General features: G+C 40.4%; 1 protein-coding gene across 4 annotated transcripts in view; it reads left to right on the top strand.

Moving 5' to 3' along the window:
* LOC122550241 (dynein axonemal heavy chain 11-like) overlaps positions 1–21,205 on the top strand; it is a 286,822-nt gene that overhangs the window by 28,692 nt on the left and 236,925 nt on the right. For 3 of the 4 annotated variants that reach the window (XM_043690997.2, XM_087987074.1, XM_087987075.1), the window contains exons 11-15: positions 2,674–2,822; positions 11,910–12,060; positions 13,546–13,677; positions 16,343–16,516; positions 20,987–21,191. In XM_043690997.2, coding sequence (XP_043546932.2) covers positions 2,674–2,822; positions 11,910–12,060; positions 13,546–13,677; positions 16,343–16,516; positions 20,987–21,191 — 811 coding nt within the window. The remainder of the gene's footprint in view (positions 1–2,673; positions 2,823–11,909; positions 12,061–13,545; positions 13,678–16,342; positions 16,517–20,986; positions 21,192–21,205) is intronic. The other variant, XM_087987076.1, reaches the window with a different exon arrangement.

Raw genomic sequence — 21,205 nt, 5'->3', positions numbered from 1 at the left:
CAGTTCTCAGTCAAATTAAGGGAGACCGGCTTCTTGATTTGCTTTGATTTATTATTGTCACATGTACTGTGATAAGGTGAAAAGTTTGTTTTGTGTGCAGTACAGGCAGATCATAACATACAAAATGCATTCGGGTAATGGTGGCAGCTATGAAAAGCAGCTCCAGCACTCCCTGCTGGATATGTGCGCAGAGCCTGCATTCAATCACTCTGGCAATTTGTACTCAGCTACAATAGCAAGGTGACAGGGATATTGGGAATCTCAAGCTCACTACTGGTAGATACTTGCATGCCTCAGGCAGCCAGGTTCCAATGGTATTGCTGCTGTCGTGCAGCTTTGTGCAGGTTGCCCAATGTCCCTGACAAACTTGTCTGTTTCTCCTCTCCTCTGTACAATTGCTGATGCCATGGGGTCATCTCCTTCCTGGATCTGAGCAGGTGCATATTCTCAGACAATACTCTGAGTGTCACTTGAGCTGGGGTGTCTTACTCATGGCCATTAATGTACCCAAGCACTCCCAGCTCTTATCCAGCTCAAGTACCTAATGAGGTGTCAGTATCTGAGTTGGTGTTGGGATGGTGTATGGAAAGCACCCTTGCCAGTGCATGTAGCATGGTGACATTTAACCTGATAGGATGGAGAAGGTCATGTTCTTTGCGGCATTGGTGGGCATTTCTCCAGATGGTGTTACCATACTGATCTGGGCCAGCTGTTTTGGCCTCTTCTGTCCATTGTGGGGAGGAGGACAACCCTCTTTACACCATATTACTAACCAGGACCTCCAGGTCCCTGTCTGTAAAGTGGGCCACCAATCGCCCAGAATCTGCCTTGTTAAAGGCAAATGTCTCAAGCTGTTTCAGGCAGCTCCATGCTGTCAGTGTTCTTCAAGGTGCACAACAACCTTTTAAAATATTGCATGGGGCACCCCAGGATATCCAGACAGTGGTTAGTACTTCAGCCTACAGCGTATGGGAGAATTGGACTAGCATTAGATGAACAGGGTGCCATTACCAGTGCAGTTCCTAGTTATGGAAGTGAGTTTGGGATGATACATGAGAGAACGCAGTAGGCCGCACAGAGAGAAACCATTCATGAAACTCAACAAAAATGGCACCTAGCAGATTTTTTGTGAGATTCAGTCCACACTCTTTCATCTGTTGTAAGTCTGTCCAGCAGCTGCTACAGTCCAGCTGCTGCTTTTAAAATTTACCAGCTCCACAATAACAAATTAGATTAGATTAGATTACTTACAGTGTGGAAACAGGCCCTTCGGCCCAACAAGTCCACACCGACCCGCCGAAGTGAAACCCACCCATACCCCTACATTTACCCCTTACCTAACACTACGGGCAATTTAGTATGGCCAATTCACCTGACCCTGCACATCTTTGGATGGTGGGAGGAAACCGGAGCACCCGGAGGAAACCCACGCAGACACGGGGAGAACGTGCAAACTCCACACAGTCAGTCGCCTGAGGCGGGAATTGAACCCGGGTCTCTGGCGCTGTGAGGCAACAGTGCTAACCACTGTGCCACCGTGCCGCCCACAAATCTCCACTGTTCCTTCATTGCTATGGGTCCTCCAAGAATGTAGGTTTCTCATCAAAATTCTTGACTTAGTCAAGTAATTCCAAGACTAGAACATTGCAACAAATGTAAGAAAGACTTTCCAACAATTCTGCTACTTGACTGGAAAAATCTGATGTGCAGTATTGTTGTCACAGACTCCAATCCTCTTTTTTTTAATTGCAATCTTTCCGAGTATCCTATTTGTTTCTGCTTTGGCCAATCCTCTTCTGAAATTTTCCTCAGAACTGCAGTTCTAAAGAAGGGTCACTGGACCAAAAATGCTAATTCTGATTTCTCTCTGCAGATGCAGGCAGACCTGATAAGTTTTTTAGCAATTTCTGTTTTTGTTTTTGTTTCTGATTTCTAGCATCTGCAGTTCTTTCATTTTTTGCGTATGAATTTTTTAAGCGTTACTTTGGTGAACAAAGCCCCTATTTTTCATGCCAATCCTTATTATCGTAACCTCTCATTTTTATGAAAGATTCTTTGGAGTACTCTTTCTATGTTTCTAAAAGCCTTTTTGGAACTGGCCAGACCTGCAAGCAATACCCTATCAGTGATCTAACTGATGACTTGTATAAATTCAACAATAATTCCTTCCATCTAATGTTTAGGAGCCTAATGTAAAGTCCAGAATTCCTTTACCAGCCGTCACTCCAGCCATTGAAGGTGTAAGGGATAAAGATTTGATTTCACCCCATGGCAATTTATACCATTTGTTCATTTTAGAATTCCCCTAATGTCATTCCATTGATAGAATGAAATTGAATAGATTCTACAATGAGGAGGCAATCTAACCTCCTAGACGATCACGCACTGACTAAAGATAAACATTTTTAAAAATTATTTTCATCTTATGATAAATTTGCTCCTCCATTCTCAGAATCTTGAGAAGGTGAATTTTTCTTTGACATTTTCTTTCACAGGTTTCCACAGCTCATCTTTTTGGTTAATAATTCATCAATTTGTTTTGAAAGTATGATAATTGTAGTGTTTTTCATTTGTAAAATGTAAGTAAAGTGATTTAATTATTTTGTTATTTTGTAAATTTTAGAATATGTAATAATGTTGTTGAATAATTTGTTGTTTGACATTTGTATGCAGGTCTTGACACTTGCCAGCAATGAACGTATTCCACTTAATCCTTCCATGCGGCTTTTGTTTGAAGTAAGCCATTTAAAAACAGCTACACCGGCCACTGTTTCCAGAGCAGGCATTTTATTTGTTAATCCTCAGGATTTGGGCTGGAATCCGTGAGTTACTGATTTTATTGGTGCTGGTGATAATACAAATGACTTGATACTAAACATGCACAGTCTTTCAGTGAATGCATTTTGCTTCCATGTGTTACGTTAGCCTGGATGCAATTGGTAGCCCTCATAACTGAGTCAGATGGCTATAGATTAAAGCCTCACTCTTAAAGAGTTAAATAAATACTTCAGGGAACTAATGGTTTGCTACATTGTCAGAGTTACATACTTCAGATGAGACATAAGCCAATGCCCTGCCCTCAGGTGGGTGTAGACGTCTGACAGCATAAATTCAAAGAGGAGCGAGCAGTTATCTCTGATGACCTGGTCAATATTTATCCCTCAGTCAATATCATTAAAAACATATTACCTTCTCCTTATCAGATTGTTGTATGTGGAGCATACTATACACAAATTAGCTGACACATTTCCTATATTGCAGCAGTGACATTATACTTCTAAATTTAAAGCATTTGAAAAATCTTTGGGTTGTGAAAGGTGTTATATAAGTGCAAAGCTTTCTGCTTCTTTGTTCACTTTATTTCAAAGTAAAATAAACATTTTAGCATTATACTTAAAAAGATATTATGCCATAACCCATATGGTTAGGAATTTTCTCAGTGGTCCGAAAGATTTCAGGACAAGTTTTTTATTGGACATGTTTATGACCAACGCCATCACTTGGTAGGTCAGTGCACCCGCACACACAAAATTAGAGCAATGCTTGGTGAAACTAATGATGTCTTCATTTTAATTCCACAGTTGAACAGTGATTCTTGCATCATCGAATCACCCCCTCAGCTCTCTTTATTATTGGAAACAAATGAGGAAAATAGTTCTGTAAAAATTAGGTCACAGCAGCACAGAATTTAGCTGCACTGGTCACCTCGGAGCTGAATAGTCTCAGTGATCACTGTCAAATCATAATCCATTGTTTAGGTGGCCAAACTAATCTGAATGGATAACTGACAGGATCAGATGGGATGCCAGATGCTACCTTCATTTGGATACTACACAGCTTTAACATAAGACATTAAGCATATATTTAAAGTTATGTCTTTATCATAAGTAACTAAAAGTTCTGAGAGTCTTCTGAAGACTTCCTCCAAACAAACAATTCTTTACCATGTTGGCATATGTTTTGATTTTTCTCTTAAAAGCAACATTCCATTCACATATTAAATCGCTTGATTTTTAAAACTTCTTCTCTTTTGAGATGCTTGGTTAGCAGATTGTAGCAACTTGCTCAAGCATGATCAATCCACAGATCTCTGCAAACTCCAATTCTGGACTTCTTTGCATTCCCAGTGAGAATTCTGTACCATTGGTCTATAGTAGGTTTAGACTTGAAGCTCTGAAATTTCACTCTTAAATATTTATGTTTCTGCCTCCTCCTTTAAGAAGCTTGCTAATCCAGAACTTAAGCATGGCTAAAAGGAGACTAGAAGTAGAAGCTTTTCATCTTGCACTCATCAGAACTAGGATGTGAGAAAACAGGCTTGGAAACCCAGTTAGCATTTTATAGAGAATGAGAAGAGGGAGCTAATGGGTTGAGCCATTATTGTCATAAAGACAAAGTAATAACAGTTAACTGTCAGTCTTAATTCACAGTCCAGGGAGGTAAATTCTGATTGGTCAGAATGTTGCCAAGGGATTGTATTGTGAAAAAAAAAACATAAAACAGGGTCCTAAGTATTTACATATTTATCTTTGAGCATATGCAAATGCATCACGCAGGTTCAGCTAACACTTAAGTTGGTTTCTGCTATAATTAGTAGCATAGTCTGAACTTCTTAATAAATGATTTCCAGGAGTAGAATCACATCTAATGGTAAATATATTTTTCTGAGGTTTGCAAGCATTAGCTGGTTTAGCACAAACAGCATGCTGCCAACTGTGAGCAGTCAACACGACATGTTGTTTGATGTGGTCTACCAGTTGGAAAATACGGCTTTCAGATTGATACCTTTTATATCACATTAATCATTTGTGTGGCTGTTGTTACTATTAATTTTACTATTTACCATTACAAATAAATAGACTCTAGCTGTTGGTGGACAAATATAAACCATAGCGCTAACTTTATAAAACTCTCCCTCTATGCACATATATTGACAAAAACAAAGGGTGTTACAGGTGGAGGGGAGAAATGGGAAAGCAGTTCAGTGATCCCTGTCCACACAGTTCAGTTCAGTGCGATAAACCTTTTTGCTTGTTAGACTTGCTGCTTCTTAGTTTTCCTTCTCCACGTACTTTCACTTGCTGCAGGAAGCATGGGGCAATTTGTTCACACTTGTAAAGTCTCTGGCTTATTGGTTGAAAAACCACAGCTTACAGCAACTTATGAGGGGAAATAAACTGGCTTTCTCCAGGCTTGAGATGTTCTTTTTTACTGCAGAGATAAAGACGTTTCCTTCCTTCTTAGAGGCCTAATGATTTCTGACCCAAAATTCGCACTCCGATAAATAAAATATCTGAAGCAAACGACAGGAAAAATTGTTAGAGAACTAAACAAGTCTAAGAGTATCTATGGAGAGAAATCAGAGTTAACATTTCAAGTCCAGTGACCTTTCACCTATCTCTCAAGCTGTTCGGCTACCAGGAAGCAGTCACATAGTTATTGCCAGGCAGAGCCTTTGGTGTCAACCATAGACCAATTCGCTGCTGGTTGCCAGCTGAATCTCCTTTTGTATAGGTCCCCTGGCTCCAGCTTGTCTGTAGCAATTCCCCCACTGGTTGAACAAGTAACAGTGTAAACAGTGCATACAATGAGTGTCTTGTAACTTGGATGACAGGATATAGGAACAGAGCTAGGCCATTCAGCCCATCGTGTCTTCCCTGCCATTCAATCGTAGCTGATGTGTTTTACAACCACAATCGCCTGTCTTCAACCCCAATCCTTGATGCTCTTAATAATCAATAATAATAATAAATATAAAAATCACACAACACCAGGTTATATTCCAACAGGTTTAATTGGAAGCACACTAGCTTTCGGAGCGCCGCTCCTTCACCAGGTGATTGTGGAGTACACAATTGTAAGGCACAGAATTTATAGCAAAAATTTACAGTGTGATGTAACTGAAATTATACATTAAAAAATACCTTGATTGTCTGTTGAGTCTTTCATCTGTTTGAATACCATGATAGTTTCACTTCTTTCATGTGTAAATCACAAAACCTTTTTTTAAAAGTTGCATTCTCAGGATAACTGTAACAATTGGTGTTAGCTAGACAATATGTTGGAGGTGTTGGCCCCCTGTGTTCTCTGTCTATGCCATGGTGTTTAGATTGATTCTAATCTAAAAAGTGAGATAACGGAGTTTTACATGAATTCATGCAGGTTTTGAGCAAAGTACAATGTAACTCTGCAAGTCCAAATTTGTGCTTCCAATTAAACCTGTTGGACTATAACCTGGTGTTGTGTGATTTTAAACTTTGTACACCCCAGTCCAACACCGGCATCTCCAAATCAATAATAAATATTTATGCCTTAATTACACTCAATGATTTGGCATCCACAGCCTTCTGCGGCAATGAGTTCCACAGATTAACCACCCTCTGGCTGAAGCAATTCCTCCTCATCTTCGTTCTAAAGGGCTGTCTTTTCGATCTGAAGCTGTGCTGTCAGACCCTCCTCTTACAAGTGGAAACATCTTCTCCATCCAGATTTCTTGATTTTCTATAAGTTTTACTGAGTCCCCCCTCATCCTTCTGCATATCATTGAGTGCAGACCCAAAGTACTCAACCATTCTTCATGTGATAAAGTCTTCATCCCCATGATCATTCTTGTAAACCACCTTTGAACCCCCTTCATGGCCAGCACATCCTCATTTGGGTATAGGACCCAAAATTGCTCACCATATTCCAAATGAGTTTAGATTAGAGTGGTGCTGGAAAAGCACAGCAGGTCAGGCAGCATCCGAGGAGCAGGAAAATCAACATTTCTGGCAAAAGCCCTTCACCAGTTCTCATTTTTGCTTATATTCCAAATGACGTCTGACCAGAGCCTAATACAGCCTCAGCAGTACATTGCTGCTCTTGGATTTTAGCCCTCTTGAAATGAATATTACATTGCATTCCAACTACCAAGTAAACCTGCATGTTAACCTTGAGAGTCCTGAACTAAGACTCAAGTCCTCTTGTGCTTCAGATTTTCGAAGCCTTTCCCCATTTAGAAAATAGTCAGACCTCTAGTCTTGCTACTAAAGTGCAAAACCTCACACTTCCCCACACTATATTCTATCTTTCAACTTATTGGCAGTCTTTCTGCAGTCTGCCTGCTACTTCAACACAACCTGTCCCTTCACATATCTTTGTGCCATCTGCAAACTGAGCAATAATGCCCTCACTTCCTTTGTCCGGTTCATTAATCTATAATGTGAGAAGTTGTGGTCCCCCTGCAAAACTCCATGAGTCACTGGCTGCCTTCCTGAAAAAGACCCCATTATTTCCATATCTGCCTTCTGCCAGTCAGGCAATCCTCTATCTAAGCCTGTACCTTGCCTCTTACACCATGGGCTCTTACCTTATTTAGCAGCCTCCTGTGCAAAGGTCTTCTAGAAATCAAAATAGGCCATGCCCACTGGCTCTCCTTTGTCTAACTGACTCATTACCACGTCAAAGAATTTGAATAGTTTTGTCAGATATGACCTCCCCTTGACGAAGCCATGCTGACTCAGCCCTATTTTACCACACATTTCCAAGTACTCCACAATCTCATCCTTAATAATGGACTCTAAAATCTTTCCAATAACCGAGGTCAGGCTAACTGGCCTGTAGTTTCCTGTCTTCTGCCTCTCACCCTTGTTAAACAAGGGCATTGCATTAGCCATTTTCCACTCCTTTGGCACTCTCCCTGGCTCTAGTGATTTCTGAAAGATCACCACCAATGCATACAATCTCTTCAGCTATCTCCTTTCAGAGTGCTGGAGTGTAAGGGTGATTTATCCACCTTCGGACCTTTTAATTTCCCCAGCATCTTATCCTTAGTGATGGCTACTATACTCTCCTCTGCTCCCTAAGTTGAAGTTCTGGTATGATGCTCGTGTTTTCTGCTGTGAGAACTGATGCAAAGTACCTATTCAGTTCATTCTTCATTTCTTTGTTCCCCATTGCTACTTATCCAGCCTCATTTTTCAGTGGTCCAATGTCCACTCTTGCCTCTCTCTTATCGTTTAAGTGTCTAAAACAAAAATCTTGCGGTTGTCTTTTATATTGCTAGTTAGCTTACTCTCATATACACTCATGTGAACTGCCAGAGGGAGTGGTAGATGTAGGTACAGTTACAAGATTTAAAAGACATGTTGACAGGTTGAGAGGGATATGGGCCAAAAGCAGGCAAATGCGGCTAGTTTAGTTTCTGAAACTTAGTCAGTGTGGACAAATTGGACCTAAGGGTCTGTTTCCAATCTGTATAATTCTATAACTCTGTTCAGCTCTTCCCTCACATCATTGCAGTTACCTTTACTCAATTGTAATATCATTACATCTGATTCCAGCTTCTCCCTCTCAAACTGCAGAGAGTGAATTCTATTATGGTCACTGACCCTAGGGGTTCCTTCACCTTAAGCTCCCTAATCAAGTCTGCCTCATTACACAACACCAAATCCAGAATTGCCTGTTATCTCATGAGCTCTACCACAAGCTGCTCGAAAAAAAACTTGTCGACATTCCATGAATTCCTTTTCTTGAGATCCGATTTTCCCAGTCCACCTGCATATTGATGTCCCCCATGATTATTGCAATGGTGCCTTTCTTGTATGCCTTTTCTATCTCCTGATTTATTTTTCTCCCCACATCCTGACTACCGCTTGAAAACCTATACACAATTCCCGTCAGGATCTTTTATAGAGCAGTTCCTCAGCTCTATCCAGACAGATTCTATGCCTTCCAACTCTATATCACTGCTTACTATTGATTTAGTTTGATTTCTTGCTAACAAGGCTATCCAGTCCCTCTGCCCATCTGCCTGCCCTTTCGGTCGGGTGTGTATCCTTAGCTCCCAGCCCTGATCCCTTTGCAACTGCATCTCTGTGGTACCCATAACATCAGACTGCTCGCTCCATTTTAATCTGTGCCACAAGGTCATTTACCTTGTTTCATATACTGCCTGTGTTTAAGTTCAATACCATCAGTTCTGTATTAACTGCTCCCATTCTCAGTTATCCCCTTATTTACTGTGCCTGAAGTCAGATTCCTGACCTTTCCATACTCTCTATCCTATTTCTTGTTTTGGAAACTTTATTAACCTCTGAGCCCTCCCTCCTTCCTTTTAACTTTTCCCTAATTTTCCATGTAACTTGAACACCCTCCTTACCATTTAGTTTAAAACCCTGGCCACAGTCCTGATTATGTGATTTCATCAGAACTCAGGCTCCATTTGAATCGTGATGGGACCTATCCCATTGGAACAACTCTCTCCTTCCCCAGTACGGATTCATGTCCCTTGAATTCTAATCCATTTCTCCCACACCAATCTTTGAGCCACATGTTTACCTCTGTAACTTTGTTGACCCTGTGCCAATTTGCTCCTCACTCAGGTGGTAATTCAGAGAATATGACCTTTTTTGTGTTCTGCTTTTTAATTTAGCCTTTGCTTATTTTCCCTCAGTAGAACTTCTTTCCTCTTTCTGCCTATATTGTTGGTGCCTACGTGGGTCATGACAATTGGATCTTTTCCCTCCTGCTCCAAGTTCCTCTGCAGCGCAGATGAGATATCCTGAACCTGGGCATCAGGCAGGCAACACAGCCTCCAAAACTCTCGATCCATGTGTATTTCCCTGACTATACTATCCCAGATTACAACTACATTTCTCTTCACTGCCCACTCATGAATAGCTTCTTGCACCACAGTGCTTTAGTCATTTTGCTCATTTTCCTTTGAACCCCCATTCTCATCCATACGGGGAGCAAGAATCTCAAACCTGTTAGACAAGTTCAAGGGCTAAAACTCCTTTAACGCTACCCCTTGGATGTCTGTACCTGTCTTGCTCATCGCCAGACCTTTCTGTCCCTGACAACTCACCAAATTCAAGGTAGTTTTTCGAAGGAGTGTAACTCCAGCTCATCAACTCTAAGCTGGAATTTCTCAAGCAGCCAACATGTGTTTTGCTACAGAAATAGTCACAATTAACCACAATGTGTCCACCAGCTCCCACATCTTGCAGTTACAACATATTGCCTGGCTCGGCATCGCAGATTTAATCACTTAGTTCTTAATTTGCTTTTTAAAAAAGACTACTTAAATGGAGAGGACTATGCAGAATAAATGCCTGTTTCTACAATGTAGGGATTCTATGCAAATAAAGGGATTTGGGTGTCCTTGTACTTTTGATTCCAGAAGTTTCTATGCAGGTACACCAAGTCCTAAGGAAGGCACATAGAACATCAGTGTTTATCGCAAGGAAAATGGAATAGAAAAGTAGGCAAGCTATTTTGCAGCTGTACACAATAAGGGTCTTACAGGACTTGGTACGGTCATGTCAGGAGTACATTGTGCAGTTTTGGTCTCCTTACTTGAAAAGGGATGCAACTATGTCAGCAGCAGTTCAAAGAAGTTTCACCTGACTGTTTCCTGTGATGATGAGCTTATAGTGCTTGGGGTTTGAAGAATAAAATGACCTTTTTGAAACATATAAGATCCTGAGAGACTTGAAAGAATGGATGCTCGGAGGATGTTACTTGTGGTGGGGACTAGAACAAGGGAGCGCAGTTTAAAAATAAGAAATCTTCCCTTTCAGGCAAAGATGAGGAGAGCATTTTTCTCTATCAGGACAGTCTGTGTGGAATTCTGTTTTGCAGGAAGCAGTGGAGGTGATTGAGCTTATTCAAGGCAAAATGAGGTAGATTTTTATCAAAGAAGGTGAGGATTACTGGAGCAGGCAGAAAAGTAGAGTTCAGGCCACAAAAAGATCGTCATAATCTTAATAGGTAGAGGAACAGGCTAATTAGGCTGAATGGCCTATTCCTAGGAGAGGCACTGGAGGATGTCAGAGATTGCAAAGGGAAGAAAGAGGAAAGAAAATATACTATTATCACATGGTTGCATAAGTGAGAGATGATGGTACAGTGATTATACCGCGGGACTGTAAATCATTTAATTTTGGGGGCCACAGGTTCAGATCCCACAAGGCAGCTGGCAGAATCTGTTCAATTAAATAAATTTGGAATTGAATACGAGACTCTGTAAAGTTGAGAATAGAGCTATCATTGATTTTTTGTAAAAGTTCCATTTGGTTCACACAGTGTTCTTGATAGAAGGAGATTTGCTGACATTATCTGGTCTGACATACGTTTGACTCCAGATCCACAGCAGTGTTTTGTGACAATTCCTCTTAACTACTCTGAAGTGATCTAGCAAGTCTCTCGAATTCCAGGGCAATTATGGATGGACAACAAATTCTGACCCTGCCAGCAACACCCACATTCCAAGATATAATGTATATTAAAAGCAACTAATATGTGATTTTCGTTTGAGCCAGCACAACATATGTTAGGAGCTGGAAATCTGGAATGTCAGGAAAAATAGGCAATGGTTTCTAAACTGCAATCACTTGCCACTCAGGCCGACTTCAAGTGCCTTAAAAAAAACCCTAACTTGACTCATGGTTATTTGCAAGATCCTTCTTTGCCTCCATCATTTCTTTTTTGGATTTTTAATTGCGCTATTTCTTAAAAAAAACAAGTCAGAAAATCTAGCAAAGTTCCTCTCCTTCCCGCCATTACCAACCACCACCATTTGCAGAAGTATAGCTGCTCAAATATTTAGTGTCAAGAAGCAGCTTTAAGATATGAAAGAAGAACCTAATCCTTTCCCATATAAATCTCGACCGCTGCACTGCCATCCGTTAATACTAGCCATGATTTGGGAAGGCTTTATTCCTCTGAAATTGATGCCTTTTAGCTGTGAGTAGAGGTTCCACTCCCACAGCCCAGTGAAGGAAACTTGCACAGACATGACATGTCCAGGTCCCAGACACAACTCCAATCAGCGAAGCAGATTCCTGTGCACCTCCACAACCTTGATATTTAGATTTTTCGAAATGATTATTGCATGCAACCTTAACTTTATGAATCTTACTGCGTAGATACGTGACCAGCTGGATTGACACAAGGATTTACCAATCAGAAAAGACCAACTTGACCATTCTCTTTGATAAATATGTTCCTTCGTGTCTGGAGCAACTACGATCTTCTGTAAAGACCATCACCCCCATTCCTGAAAATAGCATGGTCCAGGTAATAATGCAATTACTTTCTCCTATGATCTAGTTCTGGAAGTTTAATGTTTTCACAAGTGCCCTAACTAAAATAAAACATAAGTACCAGTAAAAACTTAAAATTAATTTTAAATATCTCGCAACAATAACTGTTCACTCATTCAGTTTTCTTTTACTGAATGGACAGAATCAATGAACACAGGAACAAATTCAAGGAGTCTGAGCTACTGAGGGCATAGAAATTTGGATGCAACTGCACATTGTTTTCCAGTAATTTAAAATAATGCGCACAGATTTCTTGAGCAGCATATAGCAAGTTATCACTATGGTTCGAAAAAGGTGAAGTTTTCTGGTGCCATAATGGAATCAGAATGTTACCAGTCTTTTGAAGAAATTCAAGAGGTTGCCACTAACTATATCCAAATCTCTAAACACAAATACTTCCATTGGATTTTTTGTCCATGGCCTGGGAAATCTGATTTCCCCATTGCCACTTCTTTCTCAAAACAAGGAGAAAACTAGACAAGGCTGGTGGGATACCAGGATTAAGACATTGCATGCAGCTTCTGGTTTCCTGCCTGACCACCTCACTGGTGGCCCCACCCTTTCCAGTCTGTTGAACCAAACTGCCACTTCACTGTGCCCCTTTGGTACTGTTCTAGAAGACTGAGGCCTCACATTCTGTAGTGATTGAGGTGAATCAGCCTTTGAACAATGACAGTCACATCTACTAAAGGAAACCTCTAACTTAGCAAGATCCTGCTACCAAATGACCTCTGCCATTATATCTCCCATTTGACAACAGTAACTCAACTAGTGACTTACTGAAATTAGCTGTTCACAACTTTCAAGACTCTCGTTTGGAGATTGTTGTGTAACTTCTTCATGTAGGCAATGCCCCCACCTTGACACACAGCCTGCTTCAACAGGGTGTGAATAATTTGGTGCTGCTACTAAAGTGTCTCAGCAGTTAATTTGTGTCAGTGGCAGTGTAATTCATTGAAAAGTCTGAAATTGGATCTCCAGGGCAACAAACGTACAGTTTAAACCAACCAATTGAAGTGTTACTGATTATGTTTAACCAAAGAATGGCCTAGCAATTTTATTTTAAATTCACTTGGGACCTGAGAAATATGCTTCTAGCAAGTGTCAGTAGATTACACCTTGATCTTGTATGATAGCAGGTAACCAGCACTTTTTAGATCAATTCCTTTTTTTGTGGAAATGATTACCTGCCAATTTACCATCACCCATTTTACACAATCTCACCAGGACAAAATCTAACCCAATAGATCAAAAGTTTGTGTTTGGTAATGCTGACTGCTATTTTTTACCACGTGGTGCTATTTCAGTTAAATAAAAACAATGAAAGAATTAACCTAGTCTGTAAGGCCCTGTATGACACTGGGAAAAAGTCACCTGGTGAGTTGCAGTGCAACTTCGAGTCTAGTCAAAATATTTTGATGATTTTTGTGTGCTAATCGATCATATTAATGCCATTTAGACACTTTGTGCCCTTTTGGACTGCCTGCTGACTCCAAAGAATGTGCCTCCTGACTCTCCTCGAGAACTTTATGAGCTTTATTTTGTCTTTGCGTGCATCTGGGCCTTTGGAGGAGCGGTGTACCAAGATCAGGTTGGTCCTTCCTACTCTTAGTTCAAATTTTTGGGAGAAAAATGTATTCAAGTGATGCCTGTTTGACAGGTGTTGAGCAGATTTATGTCAGTTTCCTCAGGAACAGGTAGTGCCACAGGCTGTTAGCTGCACTGCCAGCTCAACATTTCTCATTGATGGCAATAGAGGTTGCCATGAAGATAGCAATACACATCACTGTCTGCCTGTGGAGAATCGATGGAAGTCTGCAATTTGTGCTAGATAAACAAATTTCTCCTCTTTTCTGTTTATGTTACATTTTTAGTGTGTTGAAAATGCTGTAACCATTAGTGTTTTGTACATTTGGTGTGAGTACCACTCACAAGGAGAGATATGACTGCTGTGCTGAACATGGGCATCATCAAACCTGCAATCCTACATACTGACTGGGATTCTGTTGGCCTTAAGGATGTCTCACCTGTCAATTGGCTAACGGTATTATCGCTGAGACTATTAATTCTGGGGACCCAGATTTGAATCCCACTTTGGCAGATGATGAAATTTGATTTCAACAACAATCTGGAATTAAGAATCTAATGATGACCATGAAACCAGTGTTGATCATCAGAAAACTGGTTGATAAATGCCCTTTAAGGAACGAAAGTGCCATCCTTAACTTGTCTGGTGTACGTGTGACTCTAGACACACAACAATGTGGTTGACTCTTAACTGCTGTCTGGGCGATTAGTGACGGACAGTAAATGCTAGCCTAGCCAGCAATACCCTCATCCTGTGACTGAATGAAAAAAAAATTTCCAAAATGGTCACCCATTCACCAGTGAGCCCATGAGCAACAAAAGCAAGAAGGAATCACTCTGTGATTGGTGGTGCAGCTGGGAAGTTAAGAAACTGCGGTGACCAAGTCCCTGTCAGCTGGACTCCTGTTTCAGGGATTGTTGATGGAAGCAAACTCATAAAGTCAGGGACTATTGCCTGAAGCCAGCTACCTCCGCCCCCCCCATGCTCAGAAATTGCTGCTGGGTGCTGGGTCCAGGGTTCAAAGATTGTTACCAGGAACCAGGCCTTGGGGTGCACTGCCATCAGCCCATTAACAGGACCCTAAAATTAGAAGGAATTGCTGCTGGTGTTGGGTCTGAGGGCCGAGACCTCTACAGTTGAAATACCCAGACCTTGGGGGAATGCCAGGGTTGGCAAGTCCAAGATGGCGAAAGTAGAGAGATGAAGGGGCCTCCAAGGATTTGGTGAACGAGAAGGCTGCAGTGGGTGTAGATGGAAAAGAAGAGGCTGGAATGGGGCAAGCTTAGCAAGGAGGGGTTACGATAGATTAAATAGAATCTGAATCTAATGGCTGAAGAATCAATAATCAGAAAACTCATATTTCACTTCACAAGTTGGTGAGCAACCGACCTGAGGAAATATTGAATCGGAGAGATGTACAGCATGGAAACCGACCCTTCGGTCTAACTCCTCCATGCCGACCAGATATTCCAACCTAATCCAGTCCCACTTGCCAGCACCTGGCCCATATCCCTCCAAAGCTGAAAATGTGTTGCTGGAACCTTCTTCACTGTCCACTACTCCTCCAATTTTGGTGTCACCTGCAAACTTACTAACTGTACCTCTTATGTTCACATCCAAAACGTTTATATAAGTGATGAAAAGTAATGGATCCAGCACCAATCTTTGTGGCACTCCACTGGTCACAGGCCTCTAGTCTGAAAAACAGCCCTCCATCACCACCCTCTGTCTTCTATCTTCGAGCCAGTTCTGTATCCCAATTGATTAGTTCTCCCTGTATTCCCTGAGGTCTAACCTTGCACACCAGTCTCCCATGGGGAACCTTGTTAAACACCTTACTGAAGTCTATATAGATCACATCCACTGCTCTGCCATCATCAGTCCTCTTTGTTACTTCTTCAAAAAACTCAATCAAGTCTGTGAAACATGATTTCCCACACACAAAGCCATGTTGACTATCCCTAATCAGTCCCTAATCTACTAAAGGCCATTTTTGCTTCTTCCAATCTACAGACCCAAAAAATAGTACCGTCTTATTCCTCTACAAAACACTTCTCCAGGCTAACGTAATACTTATGACTTAAGAGATATATCTCAATAAAACATATAATCAAGAAAGAACCCACTCTACTCCCTATTGTAGATTTACAGCAAGGCTATACTTAAAACTGTTCACTTATCTGTTACTGTGATGTGACCTCTCCCAAACCAGTTCCTCCAAGACCTTTTTTTCTCTCTCTCTTTCTCTCTCTCTCTCTCTCTCTCTCTCGTGAGAAGGTCTCCTCTAAATAGAGTAGTTCAGATTTGGAATACAGCTCCTCCCTGTTATTGTGGTAGGATCAAAATTCTAATTAGTGATGGGAAGTAAATTGGATAAATACTTGGAGAGAAACAAATGGGGGAAAATAGTGGGTTACAGAGAGGCAGGTGGTAGGACTGGCTGGTTTTGCTTTGGAAAGATCTGATGCAAACTTGATGCATTTAAGCTACCTCTCTGTTAGATTTTCCTGCATCAGATAATCTTTATTTGACTCCAATTCTAGAATTCTAAATGAGTCTTGCACAATGATATGGCTAGTATTTAGAAGTGTCTGGTTTTATCTGTCACAATTGAGTTGGAAATTAGATTGTATAAAATGGTAAACATCATTGTTGATTTCTTTTTTAGCTGGTAGACTATCGTGTTGAATTCAGTCGTTGGTGGTGCAAAGAAATGAAAGCTGTTAAACTTCCATCCCAGGGAACTGTCTTTGATTATTACCTAGATCCTGAAACAAAAAAGTTTATTCCTTGGTCTGAAAAGATACCAACATTTGAAATGGAAGTGGATAATCCTCTACAAGTAAGTAAATACCTTCTTATTCAAAGGGTATTGCGAATACTAGAAGTCTTAAAATAGAAAATAATGGATTTCACAACTAGCCCATCAGCAGCTGGAGATAGAAAAGGCAGAAAAGCATTTCAGATATAAAACATGTTGAATTCTACATGTACATTTTCCTCTGTTGCTGAAGATGGGCATCTCTTGAGCATGTGGAGTCTTCTGTTATGTGCACTCAAGTGGCTCTGCAGCCTGATCGCAAACATCCATGGCTTTCTGTAGTGTGGGGGAATGTGAATCATCTGATTTTCTTGGGTTTGCCTCTCCTTCCTTGTAGATGGTAGATTCAAAATGAATGATGAAATGATTAATATTAAAAGTGTATAAAATGTACAAATATGTATAAACCTTGACTTACTGCCGACTTCACCTCCAAACCCTTCCAAGCAGTGGGCACAGATTGAAAAATTGGTGATTGGCCTTGTGATCAATTTGAAAGGAACACAGTTTCTTACTGGTCAATTAGGAGGCAAAGCTGTGGGTCTGCTATGGACAAGAGCAGCCTCATTTCAATGTTTAAATCCCCCCTTTTAACAATCCCGAATTATTTCTTCAAGACACAGATTTCAAAGTTTGCCCATACTTTAATGGACCTCTTAAAATGTTTCATGCCAACGAGCTATTTATCAATAAATTTACTTCTCTCATCGTGCAGGTTTAATCAGCATGTCAGTTAGTTTCTTTTTTCTTTGCCAGTACTTTGCTTCATTATTCTTTTACTATTGCTGGTTATAATAATACATTGTACAAAGAATTGAAGGAGAAGGATTTATGAAGGGCCAGAGATCCAAATTTCATTTATTATTCAGGTCACACTTGTCACAATCTTGGGGCCTGTGATTGCAATGGTTATGTCAGATGTATTCAACTTTAGTTAGGCAAAATTTGGAATATTTTGGTTTTTATTTGGAATGTTGTGTACAATTCTGATCACCACACTGCCAGAAGGATGTGGAGACTTTGAAGAGAGAACAGAAAATGTTTACCAGCATGTTGCCTGGTTTGGAGGGTATTAACTATGAAAAGAGATTGGACAAGCTTGGTTTGTTTTCACTTGAATGTCAAGTGAGGGGTGACCTAATTGAAGTTTACAAAATTATAAGAAGCATGCATTGTTGGAGTCTTTTTCCCAGGGTAGAAGTATCAATTACTGGGTGAGATAGGTTTCGGGTAAAAGGGGGTAAGTTTAGAGATGTGAGGTTTAGTGTTAAGAGATGTGAGAGGCATTTTTTTTTACACAGGTGATGATAAGTGCCTGGAATGTTGTGTCAGAGGAGATGGGGGCATATAAAATAGCAACATTTAAGAGACATATTGACAGACATAAAAAGAGCAATGACAGATACAGGGAAAAGCGGGATACGGACCACATAAATGCAGAAGGGTTTAAGTTTAGAAAGGCATCATGTGTCAGTGCAGTCGAGTGGGCCAAAGGGCCTGTTCCTGTGTGGTACTGACCTTTTGTTTTTTTGTTCCATGTCTGCAGTACACGCATACATCAAGTAAATGACAGGTGCTTTCGACATCAACATGAGAGGAAAGTCAGGTTCACTGCAAGGTGTTATGTATGATACCTGTAGCATAAGTGTTTTATTGCTATTATGCCAACAGCTAAAGTGCATTATCAGTGATGTTAGATGATGGGTATTACCGAAGTGAAGAAAGTTCAAATGGAGACCTGTTCAGCTAAGTCATTAACGTTCATGTAAAATAGTTAATAAAGATTCATTAGGTTGCACTAGTATGATGTCAAGTCTCCATCTATCAAAAGCATCTGGATTACAGTCTTGATATTTATGCATGGTGCAGTAGATGGAATCCTTTACCAGGGATTCTAACCAACACTATTAATGGTGAGAAAGTGAAAAGCCACTGACACAGCAAAACTGATTTGAAAATAATGCACACAACAATAATCAGCAAAATTAGTCATTACTGCAGTCCCATGACAGGTGACTAGCACGATAGAGAGCATCTTAACTCTGTACAAGCCCCCGGCATGTCAGCAAGGACTCTTATCAATTTTTATAGACTCTTACCAATTTTTATAGAAAGCATCGCATCTGGATGCATCCACAGTATGGTATGGGAATTGCTCTTCCCAAGACCACAAGAAATTGCAGAGAGTTGTGAACACAGCCCAGACCATCACACAAACCTGCCTTCCACCCACTGACTCCATCTATACTTCCCACTGTCTCGGGAAAGCAACCATCATAGTCAAAGGCCCCTTCCACCCTGCTTTTATATTCCTGCACCCTCTCCTAGTGGGCAGAAGATATGAAGGTTTGAGTACGCGTATGAATCAATTCAAGGTTAGCTTCTTCCCCACTGTTATCAGACTTTTGAAGGGATCTCTCAAACGTTAATTCTGATCTTTCTCAGAACCTTCTCTGTGGCTGTAAATTTGTATTCTGCATTTTGTTCTACTACTTTGTGTGGTATGATCTGCCTTTAGAGTGCGGAAATCAAATCAAATCAATTCTTGGTGCTCTGGCTTGGCGTTTGTATGTTAAATGAGTGATTCTGTATAAATTGTGTAGACTGCCACAGAAGGCAAAATCCACCTCATGGCATCTGTCGATGAGAACTTGAAGGGACATTGTTCTTTATCAAATTGGTGCAAATAGTGCTTTTAACAATTTCCATCCGATGAAGAAGTCAAAGTATTAATAATTTTCGTTGTTCCCTTCAGAACGTACTGATTTAATTGTCTTCCATTTGGGATTGCTTCAGCACCCAAGATCTACCAACACAATGACTGGCATCATAGCGTGCCTTAACACATGTGCTACATAGATAATATTCTCATTCATGGCTCCCACACAGAGGAGCATGATACTTTGGCGCAAACAAACTGTAACCATTACAGGCTCTTGCTCTGTCACTCAGCCAGAAGTCTGAGATCTCCAAGTTTGCCATCAGCTTTCTGCACCACATTGGCAAGGGCTTTGGGATCTAGAATGATCACCCCCCCCCCCCCCAAAATAAAAATGGCCACCAGCTTGCACAGTCAATGTACTCCAACATTTTAGGACATGGTTAACCAGTTGGGTGAGTTCCTATCCAACTTAGTCCATGTGAATGAAATATTTACAGTGATTCCTGAAAGAAGGTCAATATACAACAACATTGTGAACATCAAGGGTCTTCTTTGGAACACTATAGTCATTATGCACTCGTGATCGTTAAGTGGTATCACAAAGAATATTACAATGCATGCTGCATTTAATAAAGCAAATCACGATTCTCAACAAGGGAATTATATGTAATGCTTTGCTCTCCATGAAGGTTTGTTTCTCATTACAACACAATCCAGTTTTAATGGTGCTGATCAGATTTGTGATAACCACACTCTGTTTGATACTGTAAAGTCTCAAGCTTTTCTCTAGGAGGTGTGGCAAAAAAAAAGCACTGAATGTCGTCTTTTATTTTATATATATCTGACATGGAGAACTGAAAATTGCATTAAAAATCATTGCAGTTATTGTTTGGGGTTTTATATGTCCATATTATGCAGTTAACAAAGTAAGTTATTATTAAGGCTTAATGTTTCATAGGTATTAAAGCTTGGAAAAGGTTATTTATGTTATGGCAGCTTAAGTCTATTTGTGTTGATGTGTGATGTGGTATATATATGGGATTAAGGCAAATGTCACTTTATTGTAAGGAAACGTCAAAGAAAGCTCATTGCTTTGTTTTATCAAAATGAAGAAGTTTGACAGCCCGCAGATATAAACTCAAATATTCAGGATCAAGAGGCTGATCAGCAGTAATTATGAACATTATGCACTGTTAGTAATGAAGTTGTGTGCCATTAAACAAATTCTAATATTTTCATGAATTTTTGCAGCCCAGTTAATGACATAAAAGGGAAGTTCAAAAACGTTCACTGATTTTATAATTAATAGACAACTGTGGGACTTTCAGCAGTTCACCTTTTGAAGAAGTGCAGAATTATTGATAGTAATTTATGAATTTTAGCACTGAACTGCAAATGTGTCAACTTCAGGAATTGTCAATTTCAAAGTGATGTTGACTAATTCTGAAACTTTTGGCATGATTGCAGTGACAAAATCTGGGCTATTGTGCAAATGAGCTGACCTTGTATTATTCAAAATTAGTCAAGATTAAGACCAGATTGGAATGTGCCGAAAGCCCACAGTTCTGTCACCATTCTAAGGTGCATCATTGGTTGCAGCATCTTCTGCAGCGCAGGTGTGAAACTCTTTACAAAGTGGCACCGTACAAGCAACTGTTACAAGAACTGCTTATCTAACAACTCTCCACTGAAGTTGTGCCACCCTTTGGAATATTTAACTGTGTTCTTAAACTGAGTAAAGCGTGACTTTGGGCTGGAATCATTGAATTTCTGTACAAATCTTTATATTTATAGCTCTCATTTTAATAGTGACTCTTTGTTCATTGTAGGCAGTCCTTGTCCCTACAGCTGAGACCACCCAGCTACAATTCTTTGTAGATTTGTTGCTGGACAAAGGGAAGCCAGTTATGCTTGTGGGAAATGCAGGAGTTGGCAAAACTATCCTAGTGCAAGACAGACTTGCTAATCTATCTGATGACTATATGGTGTCCAAAGTGCCTTTCAACTACTATACCTCTTCAGTGATGTTACAGCGTAAGTAATTCGTT

The sequence above is a fragment of the Chiloscyllium plagiosum genome, unplaced genomic scaffold (genome assembly GCF_037043375.1).
Source record: "Chiloscyllium plagiosum isolate Xiang-an unplaced genomic scaffold, Cpla_swu_hap1 HiC_scaffold_5, whole genome shotgun sequence".
NCBI classification, from domain to species: Eukaryota; Metazoa; Chordata; class Chondrichthyes; order Orectolobiformes; family Hemiscylliidae; genus Chiloscyllium; species Chiloscyllium plagiosum.
The sequence above is the reverse complement of the archived record's forward strand: the minus strand, read 5'-3'. Positions and strand labels throughout refer to the sequence as shown.